We start from the raw sequence: 11883 nt of genomic DNA on the forward strand, positions 1-11883 counted from the left end.
AGCGTGAGCACGTGTGTGCGATCAGGTGTGGGACGGCAGCGTGAGCATGTGTGTGCGATCAGGTGTGGGACGGGCAGCGGTGAGCATGTGTGTGTGATCAGGTGTGGGACGGCAGCGTGAGCACTCCTGTACGTGTACACGCATGTCTGATCACACATGTGACGGGCACACACGTGCAATGGACATACGTGACAGCTGGACGGTGGGGCAGCACAAGGCCATGGTGGGTACAGCCGTGACTCTGCCGGGTCTGGCCTTCGTGTGGCCATATGGAGCCACAACAGGTGGGCCCCGTGTCTGCCGCCCACCAGGCCCGCCCTGCCACAGCCCCCCTCCGCGGGCACTACCTGCACGGAGTTCTTCCCCAGGGCGACCATCTCAAAGAGGGTCACCTCTGTGGTGATGGCCACGTTCTTCCTGCGGTGCTTCCGTGGTGGCCGCCCTCGCCGGCGGGTGCCGGGTCCGCTGGCATCCTGGCCCCCCGAGGGCGCTCCCTGTGCCTAAAACCAAAGGAGGCTGTGACGGGGCTACACCCCACCCCAGAAGCCCGGTGTCCGAGAGATGGGCAAGGACGTGGCCCTGGGCCGGTACACGGGTCGCTGTCCAGTGCAACACGGTTGACGGGAACAGGGGCCACACAGGAGAGACCCCACGGCACACCTGGGCGTGCCCCTCCCCCACCATGTCTTCATGGCCTTTGTATCCAACAGATCTGGGCTCCGCAGGGCCTCCCCTGCACCAGCCAGAAGCTGTCCCTGCTCACCTGAGACAATGGGCGGGGAGCGGGGCCTCCCACCTGGAAGGGGGGCCCCCGGAAGGGAGAGCAGGGGGACAGACCTTCCACCCCAGGCAGGAGGCCTCAACGCCATGGCACAGGGAGGGGACACTAAGCCCGATGCAAGGAAGTGGACGCTGTGTCTGTGGATGGGGAGGGGACGCCGCGTCTCAGGACAGGGAGGGGACAGAGGACGCCGTGTCTCAGGACAGAGAGGACGCGGTGTCTCAGGATGGGGCGGGGGACACGGTGTCTCAGGATGGCCAGGGGACGCCGTGTCTCAGGACAGAGATGATGCCGTGTCTTAGGATGCAGCGGGGGACGCGGTGTCTCAGGATGGGGCAGGGGACACCGTGTGTCAGGATGGGGAAGGCACACAGTATCTCAGGACAGGGATGGGACACCATGTCTCAGGACAGGGAAGGCATGGGGTGTCTCTGGACCAGGGGGCGGGGGGTGGGGGAACCACACACTATTTGAGAATGGAAGAAGGGATGCCGTGTCTGTGGATGGGGATGAGGATGAAGCCCTTGAGGACAGGGGAGGGGACACTCTGGCTGAGGACAAAGGAGGGGACCCAGTATCTCAAAATGGGGAGGGGATGCGGTGTCAAAGGAAAAGGAGTAGACGTGGTGTCTGAGGACAGCAGATGGGACGCGGTGTCTCAGGACATAGGAGGGGACACCGTGTCTCAGGACAGGGAGGGAACGCGGTGTCTCAGGACATGGGAGGGGACCTGGAGTCCCAGAACAGAGGAGGGGACACCGTGTCTCGGGACGGGGATGGGACGCGGTGTCTCAAGATGGGAAGGGAAAGGCCCTGGTGGTCCCATGGGGCCCCAGTGGACTTGTGCTTCGACGGGCAGGCCGTGCAGGGAGGAAGACCTCCAGGATCCACGTGTGAGCTGGCCGGTGCCCAGCCTGATGTGGAGAAGCACGTCACAGTCCCCCAGCCCGTGCAGCCCTCCCAGCAGTGGTCAGTACCAGGATGGAGCACCTCCTCCTGGCCATCACCTCAAAGACGGTCACCACGGAGATGAACTGGCCAGCCTGATTCCTGAGCCTCCTGCACGGACGCCGCCCTCGTCGTCGGGGTCCACTCCCACCGGCATCCCGGCCCCCCGAGGGTCCTTCCTGCACCTACAATCAGAAAGTGGGATGTGAAGAGCCGGGAAACGCTGACAGCCGGAGGCCAGACGAATGACGGGACCCCGGCAGTGCAGGACGAAGGCAGCATGGCCAGCAAGCGACTGCTCCAAATGCCGGTCACCACCAGGGGCCCGAGGCGAGGAGGACGGCGTCCCACATCACCCACTGCTACTGAAGGACAGAGGCTCCGGCAGACCTTCCGAGGCTCGCCAGGTCCTCAACCGAGCGCTCATACACCGCACCGGCCTCCCCTGCACCTGCATCCCCATCCGTGTCCCTGCCCATGTCCACACCCTGACACACCCAGTCCACGGGCTGCAGCCACGGCCACGGACCACCAGTGTCCGGGGGACAGAAAGCCATTGTGAAGCCAATCCCAAGGGCTGTGTCTCAGGGCTATGCGGTATCCATCACCCCCCCCCCCCCCCGCAATCAGAGCCCAGAATGGAGATGGGGAGCTCAGGTTGGTGACCGGCAAGGTTGGGGGAAGTCAGTCCCCTGGGACAGGTGACCAGCTCTCTCTGTCCTTAGTGGCGGGTGGTGCCCCAGGGCTCATCAGAAGCAGGACTGAAACCACCACAGCCTCGAGGGGCACAAGGAGGGTAGCCCAAAACCAGGGGTCAAAGGTACACACAGCCGAACAAGGGGGCACGAGAGAACCCGGAGTCATGTGCAAAGATGGTGGAACCCAGAATCACTGAGACAGTGAAACCTGGGGGCCTTGGCAGAACCTGGGGCCACATATGCAGACAGCGGAACCTGAGGATCACTCAAGAGCACTCGGCCCAGGAGCAGCGTGACCTTCCCTATTGGGCCGCGGCTACTTCAGGAGGACCAGCAACGGACCCCGTGAGAGACCTAGGGCCATGCCTCCCCAGACCCAAGGCTCCCCGTCCACTAAAGTGCAACCACCCAGGGCGTGCTGACACCGTGAGCCCTCGAGGGCCATGGAGGGTGTGCAGGACAAGCGCCCCTGCAGCACTGCACCCCCACACCGTGGGCCTCTATGACACCGTCTTCATCACCGAGAACATGCTAGGCCAGGCTGGCTCATTGCCACCGAGAACGCCACGGCAACACACACGTGGTCCCATGCGGAGGAGCCCCACACGGACACGTGTGCCACTAAAGACCTTGCCTCAGGAACACGCTCTCCCGCGTCTTCAGGAAGACAAAATCGCAAATGTACACGTACACGCAGAGAGACAGCAAGAGAACACACGCCCAGCGTGATACCAACGTGAGGCCTCGGCGCGAAAGAAAAACACTCACTGTGTCCTGTTTTTGCAAAGTCTTTTGTCAGTCTGTAACACTTTCGGTAAGAAAGTCTGAAGTTTGGCTCCGGGTACCTGTCATCCCCGGGACGTAGCATGAACTGGCTTATTCTTTACTTTGCCTTGAAATATCTACACGGCTCCCTGTTTCCTATCCTACGTGATGCTGCAGAAAATGCCTTTCATCATTTCAGATTTTAGCCCATTCTCGGGTGCTAATGAGACAAGTAGAGATCGCAGGTACAAGTCGCTCCGTGGGGCGAGCAGCACCTCCCCAGGCAGTAAGAAGCGCTGGGCAAGAGTCTCCTTCCCTACCCAGGGCGGGTGTTCCTTCCACACCTGCATCCACACGGGGCCCAGAACGGGGCAGAGCTGAGTACTACGATCCCGCAATATCTTGGAAAGGCGAGTCTGTGCAACAAACAGGCCAAGAAAACAAAAGTCATCACATCGGGAAAGAAGGCATAAAATTAGCTGTGTTTGAGAATGACGCCACTGGCTATACAGGAAATCCCAAGAGATGAAGCAAACTATCTCCTCAAACTCAAAAGTGAATTAATAAGCAAGGCCACGGAATACAAGGTCCGTGTGACAAAATCAATCCTATGTCTATAAACAAGCGATGAAAAACTGGACATGGACAGTAAAAACAACCAAAACCCGTACCGATCACAATGGCTCCTCAGAAATGAAAAGGATATCAATCTAACAAAATACGTGTAGGGTCTGCGTACTGAAAACTAAAAAAAAAAAAAAAAAAAAAAAAAATCAAATGAGACCTTCAGAAACACTGAGCTACACCATGTTCACGGAATGAAAGGGAGACTTCGGACCATGCTAGAACAGCCGGGACTTCCATACCCCACTCTCTGTAAGGGACAGAAGAACCACACCGAAGATGCGTGAGCACAGGAAGGATATAACGCACCAACCAGGACGCGGTTACGGAACCCTCCGCCAGCAACGGCACACGTCTTCCACTCGTGAGCGCTCAGAACACTTCCCAGAACAGGCCACACGCGAGCCCACAGAGTCTTCACAGATTTCACAGTGTCTGCTCTGACGACAGTGGTGTGAAGTTAGAAATCAGTAACAGACCAAAAACTGGAAAAGTCAGAGAACTGTGGAAGTTAAAACACGTACCCTGAAAGAATGAGTGGATCTAGGGCACCTGGGTGGCTCAGTCAGTTAAGTCTGCCTTTGGCTCAGGTCATGATCCTGGAGTCGTGGGATCGAGCCCCATGCTGGGGTCCCTCCTTACTGGGGAGTCTGTTTCATCCTTTTCCTCTGTCCCTCCCCCTGCTCCTTCTTTCTCTCTCTCCCCCTCCCTCTCAAATAAGTAAATAAGTAAGTAAAATGTTTTTTTTTAAAGAACTAGTGAATCAGAGAAGAAATCACAGGGGCAATTAAAAAATACTGCGGGACAAATAAGAATGAAAACAGAATGTAAGTAAAAGTCAACTAGTGCTCGTGGGACATCCGCAGCTGTAAGTGCTGACCCTGAAATCAAGACAGATCCCGGACCAAGTTTACACCTCGAGGAACAAGAAGAAGGACAGACTGAACCCAAAGCTAGCAGAGGGAAAGGAGTCAGAAAGAAAGAGAACTGAGATAAACACATCAGATAATAGAGCGCCGAGAAAACCAACGCAACCCAAAGTTGGTTCTTCTGAAGCGTACCAGAATTAAGAAAACTTTAGCTTAGATGGACTGCAGACTGAGAAACGGGACAGCCGACATGCAACGGACAAGTCTCCAGAAACACAAACCCTGGCAAGAGGAAGTCGGACACAAGTAGGAAATCTGAACACCCCCGTACCTAGGAGGAGACTGCATCGGTCGTCAAACTCTCCCGAGAAGCCCTCAACATGCGCTGGCAGAGGAATTGTGCCATTTTAATCCTACCATTTTGTCGACCGCATTTTCAGGGGAACTCATCCCAGCGCTTCTCAAACTCCTCCAAACGCTGAGGCGGAGGGACCACTTCCCAACTCATCCCAGGAAGCCAGCAATTTCCTGGTCCCAGAGCCAGAGAGAGACCGTACGAGGAAACTACAGACAACGTCCCTCATGGACACGGATGCGAAAACCGTCAACGGAACACCAGCACCGGAACTCAGCGGCACGTTCGCAGAGCGCCCACCACGACCGAGCGGGATGTCCTTCTGGACTGCAAGGTTGCTTCCACACACAAAACCGGTCCGCGGCGGGCACCACATCAACAGGATTAAGGAAAAGTATCACACGACCAGCTCGCCTGATTCAGAAAGACGGACAGAATTCAACGGCCTCTCGTGATTCACACGCGCAAGAAGCAGCGGAGAAGAGGAGAAGCCGTCCGCGCTACCCAAGCCGTCATGAGAAGCCCCGTGAAAACCGTGTCCAGGGTGAGCGGCGGGAAGGGGTTTCTGCAAGAGGACGAACAAGGCAAGCACGTTCACTTGGGCACTTCTACGGTACGCGGCAGGGCAACGGAGGGCAGGGACACGGGCCCGGCCGCCACCGCCAGACGAAAGAGAGAAAACCGTCCACACTGCACTGGAAAGAGTCACACTACTTTGCAGGTGCCGTACTTTTGCATGTAGAATCCTAACCATTCCAGCCGCGCGCGCACGCACAGACGGGGGGACCAATACACATAGAGTGGCAGGAGGCCTCGTCAACGCCCCGCCATCAGCTGCGTGTCCACGCACCGTCGTGAGCAATCTGGAAAGGCAGGGACAAAAGCGATTCCACGGACGGTAGCATCACGCACAGTAAACTACGTAGGGACTGACTTAACCCAGACGGCCAAAGACGCAGGTGACGAGAAGTACGACGCGCGGCGGGGAGCACTGAAGACGACACAGGTCCATGGGAGACGGCCCATGTTCACGGACAGGAACACGCCCGAGCAGTAAAACGTGAACACAGCCCCCGTCACCTAGAGTCAGCAAGACCCCAACGGACTCCTCAGCACGCGCGCTTCTAGAATGAGCAAGCTGCCTCTAAAACTGGCACGGGAAGGAAGTGAACGCGGACCACGAAGCGGCAGCGTCCACACGATCGAACCCCAAACCTGCGTGCAAAGCGACAGTGCCGGAGACTGCGTACGACTGGCTAAAGCACGGTCCCACGGAGCAGGGGCATGGACGGAGGCCAGAAGGAGCACCCTATAAACACGGGCTAGCTGCATTTTTGTAAAGTTGCAAAACGGGGCGCCTCGGTGGCTCCGTCTAGTTAAGCGTCGGCCTGCAGCTCGGGTCAAGATCCCGGGGTCCCGGGATGGAGTCCTGCGTCGGGCTCCCTTATCGGCAGGAGGCCTGTCTGTCCCTGTCCGGCTGCCCGGGCTTGTGCTCCCTCTCTCGCTGTGTCTCTCTCAAACAAATAAAGTTTTTAAAAAAATGAAATAAAATAAAAACAAACCTGAGGGATAGACTATAATGTGCTCAAACACAGTAGCGAACAGGGGCGCCTGGGTGGCTCCGTGGGTTAAGCCTCTGCCTTCGGCTCAGGTTATGGTCCCAGGGTCCTGGGATCGAGCCCCGTATCGGGCTCTCTGCTCAGCGGGGAGCCTGCTTCCCCCTCTGCCTCCCCTCCCCGCCCCCCGCTTGTTCTCACTCGCTCTCTCTGTCCCAAATACACAAAGGAAATCTTTTTAAGAAAACCAGAATGGAAAGACGTGCCGCTGTCTGGTAGCACACGCTCGCCAAGTACGTCATCGATTAAAGGACTTTACCGATGTTTTACAAAGAACTCTTGAAACTCCACAAGAAAACAAACAAGCCAGTAAAAATGAGCCACGGAAGAGTGCAAGGACTCCTCCCCAGAAAGCCTGCGCGGATGGGACCGTCCGCCCACGGGAAGGGGCGCCCCTGGGAAGGAGCTCAGGTCCCCGGCCTGAGGGAGATGCAGGCGGAAACCAGCACTGGGAGATCAGCTAAGATGGAACATGCTGACGGCTGCTGGGGGGCAAGCGGGGCTCTGCTACGGGCCCCACGACGTGGGGCGGTGACCGCCGGGGAAGGCCGCGTGGCGGTCTCCTGCCACGTCCCAGCCGCGTGCTCCCACCGCTGCACTGGCCCGAGAGGAACAAAGGCAGGTTTCCACACGGAGCTCTGGGCACGGGTGATCCTGGCTGCTCTATCAGGGACACCCAACCCTACAAACAACCCAAAGGTGCCATGCACGGCAGATGGACAAACCGGGGCTGATCCCCAGGTGGGACAGCCGCTCCGTAACGCGGGAAGGCACGACGGAGACATTCCCACACAGCTAAACGCGAAAATACTTTGCTCCGCCGAGGGAACGGATCCCGACCCAGAAAGGCGATGGACGGACAGACGCCGCCGTGGAGGAGGGCACGGGTACACAGCCAGGAACCGCACACAGCGTCACGTCCGGGGACAGCGCGAATCGGGGTGGCTGGGGGCCGTGGGGACACGCCATGAGGGAGGCAGAATTACCAAGGCTACGGGATTTCGGGGGACGGCAGCCGTGGTCATCTCCCCGACCGTAGGGACGGTGTCCACGTGGCTCAACGTCCCCGCGGAGGGGGACACAGCAGATCAAGGGACAACGGGGCTGAGAGCAGCCCGAGAAGCGAGATCCGTGCCTGGGAGCAGCAAAGAGGCGTCAGTCCCTAGAGACTCGCCCTGGGGACACAGCTCTGGGAGAAGCTGCAGGCCCCGCCCCGCATTGCCCAGACGCTCACCACCCCACGGACACGGGATCTCGGAGCCCGGGGGCTGCAGGCTCAGCCACAGCCCCCCGTGGGCTACAGCACGGACGTACAAATTCGGCGGCCACACAGAGTCGCCGTCCGGCCCGCGGAGCCCGTGGACCCCCCAGATGAGCGTGGGGGCTGCTGTTCATCCTGTGCCTCTGAAGTCAGGAGGGGCGGGGAGACTCCCTAAAACAAGAAGACTGGACAGACAGACAGCTGGGTCTTCCCAGGGACCGCCGGACGGTCAGATGGTCAGGCACTCCCCCCTTCTCCCGTGTTCCTGTCCCCACCCTCTCGTCCACAAGACGACAGCCCTGCTCTTCCCTAGGAGGGGAGCATACACCTTGGGCCCGAGTCCCCACCTGTGCGGGAGCTCCCCAAGCAGGAGCACTTACCGACACGTGGTCCCGGCCACTGCCACCGCCGCCCGACACGGCTTTCGCCCCCGCTCGGCCAGACCTTCCGCTGAGACACAAGAAAAGTCAGATCGCGGCGGGAAGCTGGGGGTCTCCAAGCCACCCCCGACGCCCCCATCCCTCTCCGGGTCCACACGCTTCCAAACACGGGGACGGCAGGCACGACGTGTACCACGCAACGTGTAGGAACAGTGGCCAGCGGAGGGAAGGCGGCAACGAGCCCCAGACAGTGCCCAGGGACGGGGAGTGGCTCGGCTCAGAGAGGCACGTTTCTGCAAGGGGGGGCGGGTGTGTGTCCTATACCCCCAGCGCTCCCTGACTCTAAGTCAGTGTGCGTGGCTCGGGGTGTCTCACGGCAGGAAACGCCTCCCATGCCATCCACGACGCGTCTTACAAACCACGGACACTTAGCAGGGCCGACGATGGAAGACTTCCCACGCCCAGCGAAAACACGAGGGGCCCTGCCCGCCCATCCTCCACGCAGGGCTCCCCTGGCCCCGGCACCCCTCCCCATCTTCCCTCGGCCCCGGTGGGCAGCATAAACGGGAGATGCTGGGGACTGTCTCCGGGGAGCGCTGCTTCCGCAGGAAGGTGAGGGGGAGGACGCCCAGCTCACCGGGGAAGAAAGCCCGCACCCTCTCCGCAGCTATAAGATACACCGACCATAGTAAAGCCGTGAAAAAAAATGCGTTACCTCATTATCCGCCGTTAATCCTCGCCACCTCCCTCCCCCACCCACCCCTAGAAACTGCTAGGAAGGCAGGCTCCGCCGGGGGGGGGGGGGCGTGCGGTGCCGTGCGGGGATCCAGGTGCCGGGGATCCAGCCGGGACGGCAAGCAGAGGAGAGCGGGGAGGGCCGTGTGCCGCGGAGAGCCCCACGCAGCCCTGCAAATGTGAGCTGGGCAGCTCCTCTCCTCCAGAGGACGGGGGCCTGCAGGAGCGGACCTGCCCACATCCGACGCCAGGTGGCGCAGAAGGACCACGCCGGGCGGCCGTGTGAGGTCCTGCCCGCCTCCCCCAGCACAGGGGCGCCCCCCCAGCATCTCAGACCCAGGCCCTTCAAAGACACGCTCCGCAGACAGAAGACCCCGGGTATTCCCGTGGACTCCCTCATCCACACCCTCTGTGCCTGGCGGTCTCCAGCCGTGGGACGGAGGAGCGGGGCGGGGGGGCGGGGGCGAAACAAGGAGCCACACACGCAGCCCACGAGCCACACACTTGTGCACTCATTAGGGCAACTCTGAATCCACGCCCAGGGACATGGCGTCCAGGAACCAGGGCCGGCCCGGGGCTTCCCGAGCGACCCAGAGTCCACAGTCTGCGTCTGCCCGTCGTGTCGCACACCAGGGCCCCGCATCTGCATTTCATTCTCCCCGTGGTCCCCTGGCTGGGCCATCTCCGGCCACCTCGAGGCAGTACACCCACCCCCACATCGCCACCCACGGGCTCTTCCAGGCTACGTCCCACTGTCGTCCTCTCCCACCTTGCCGGGGGGGAACCAGGACCCCTGCCATCGTCTCCCCAAACTTCAGATGCCACAGACTCCACACACGCTCGAAAGGAACATTCCACCTTCTGGAGGAAGGAGAACCCCATCGTGACTGCCTGCAACCCCAAGCTGCTTGGGGTTTTTCCCGGTTACGGAACGGATCCCCGTCTGAACAGGATGGGAGCCCCACTGGAGCCAGGCCGCCCGTCACCCTCGGCCGGACCCGGGGACTGTGCAACCCTGCCCCACACCGCATTCACCCCAGAGGCTCTGATTCCCAAGCACTCCTGGGACCCCCAGGGCCACCCCCGGGCGACCAGCTCAGCTTTCAGAATCCGCCCAGGCCAGTCAGGCCCCCAGGCAGCCCGGGAATGCCCAAAGTCAGCATCCCACGCCCAAGGTGCGCTCAGAGACCCTCCCCCTCAAGCACTGAGCGACTCTGTCCTGCCAGGCAAACTTCCAGACTCCTAAGTCCTGCCTAGGGCCCCCAAGGCGGGCTCCCGGACCCCCAGGGATGGGACAGGACTCCCACGGCAGGGCTCAGGACTCCCGGTGCTCCGCTTGCCCCCTCCCCCACAAGGCAGGGTCTGGAGCCCCTGGCCCACACCCCGGGCTATCAACCCAGACTTTGGAACCCCTGGGGCCGGACGAGAATCTCTAAGGCAGAGTTCGGGCCCCCACGGCTGGTTCGAACCCCAGAACCTGAACCTCTGTGCCACACTTGGACGACCAACACAGACTTCACGACACCCACCTGACCCCCCGCTGAATTCGGAACCTCCAAGCCGTGTTCAGGAACCCCCCCACTCCCCGGCCAGTCTCCATACCCTACTGCAGACTTCAGGACCCCTCGGAACAGCTCCGACGCCCCCAAGGAAGTGGCTGGGATCCCCAGAGCCGCACTCGCAGCCCCAAGGCAGTATATGGGATCCCCTGGAGGGATCTGCAGGGCAGCACTCAACCCCTCAGGTGAAGTTCGAGACCCCTGGGGCAGCCCTCAGACCTCCACCCAGGGTTCAGGACCCCGGGGCAGCACTCTGACCCCCATGCAGGATTTGAGACCCCCGGGACAGCACTCGGACCCCCAAGGTAAAGTTTGGGATCCCAGGGGCACTCATTAGGGCAACTTTGTGCCCCAGGGGCAGCACTCAGACCCCCACAGCACAGGACCCCAGGGCAGCCCTCGGAACCCCACGCAGGGTTCGCGACCCCTGGGGGAGCACTTGGACACCCAAGGTAAGGTTTGGGACCCCCAGGACAGCCCTCGGACCCCCACAGCAGGGAAGCCTGGCACAGTACTCGCAGCCACACGTAGGGGAACCCCAAGGTAAAGTTCGGGACCCCCGGGGCAGCACTTGGAACCCCCCATGCAGGGGACCCCCATGACACGGTTCAGAACCCCTGGGACAGCACTTGGACCCCCACGGCAGCGGACCTCCACACAGAGCTCTGACCCCCGGGGCAACAGTCGGACCACCCACAGCAGAGGACCCTTGGGGCAGCACTCGGACCCCCACGACAGGGTTCTAACCCCCAGGTTAGCACTTGGACCCCCACGCGGAGCTCTGATCTCTGGGATAGCACTTGGACCCAATGGCAGAGGACCCTCGGGCCAGCACTACGACACCCAAGCATGGCCCAACCCCCAGGGCAGCACTCGGACCACCACGCAGGGCTCTGACCCCCCAGGACAGCACTCGACCACCACTCAGGGTTCTGACCCCTGGGGCAGCACTCGGACCCATGGCAGGGGACCCGCGGGGCAGCACTCGGACCCCCACACAGGGCTCTGACCCACAGGGCAGCACTCGGACCCCCATGCAGAGCTCTGACCCCCGGGGCAGCACTCGACCACCATGCGGGGTTCTGACCCCTGGGGCAGCACTCGGACCCATGGCAGGGGACCCCCGGGGCAGCACTCGGACCCCCACGTAGGGCTCTGACTCCTGGGGCAGCACTTGGACCCCCATGACAGTGTTCTGCCCCCGGGGCAGCACTCGGACCCCCACAACAGTGTTCTGACCCCTGAGGCAGCACTCGGACCCCCACGCAGGGCTCTGACCCCCGGGGCAAGAC

At 61.1% G+C, this 11883-nt stretch overlaps 1 protein-coding gene across 1 annotated transcript in view; it reads right to left on the minus strand.

Annotated features, from left to right (window-relative positions):
- LOC116880836 (cohesin subunit SA-2-like) overlaps positions 1-9062 on the minus strand; it is a 52104-nt gene extending 43042 nt beyond the window's left edge. Inside the window, exons 1-4 of the mRNA XM_032880260.1 lie at positions 9013-9062; positions 8298-8367; positions 1789-1914; positions 348-500 (exon numbers count right to left, since the gene is read on the minus strand). Coding sequence (XP_032736151.1) covers positions 348-500; positions 1789-1914; positions 8298-8367; positions 9013-9017 — 354 coding nt within the window. The 5' untranslated portion in view covers positions 9018-9062. The remainder of the gene's footprint in view (positions 1-347; positions 501-1788; positions 1915-8297; positions 8368-9012) is intronic.
- Between the last annotated feature and the right edge of the window lie 2821 nt (positions 9063-11883).

Source organism: Lontra canadensis, unplaced genomic scaffold, assembly GCF_010015895.1.
Source record: "Lontra canadensis isolate GAN:19392208 unplaced genomic scaffold, GSC_riverotter_1.0 scaffold68, whole genome shotgun sequence".
Lineage (NCBI taxonomy): Eukaryota > Metazoa > Chordata > Mammalia > Carnivora > Mustelidae > Lontra > Lontra canadensis.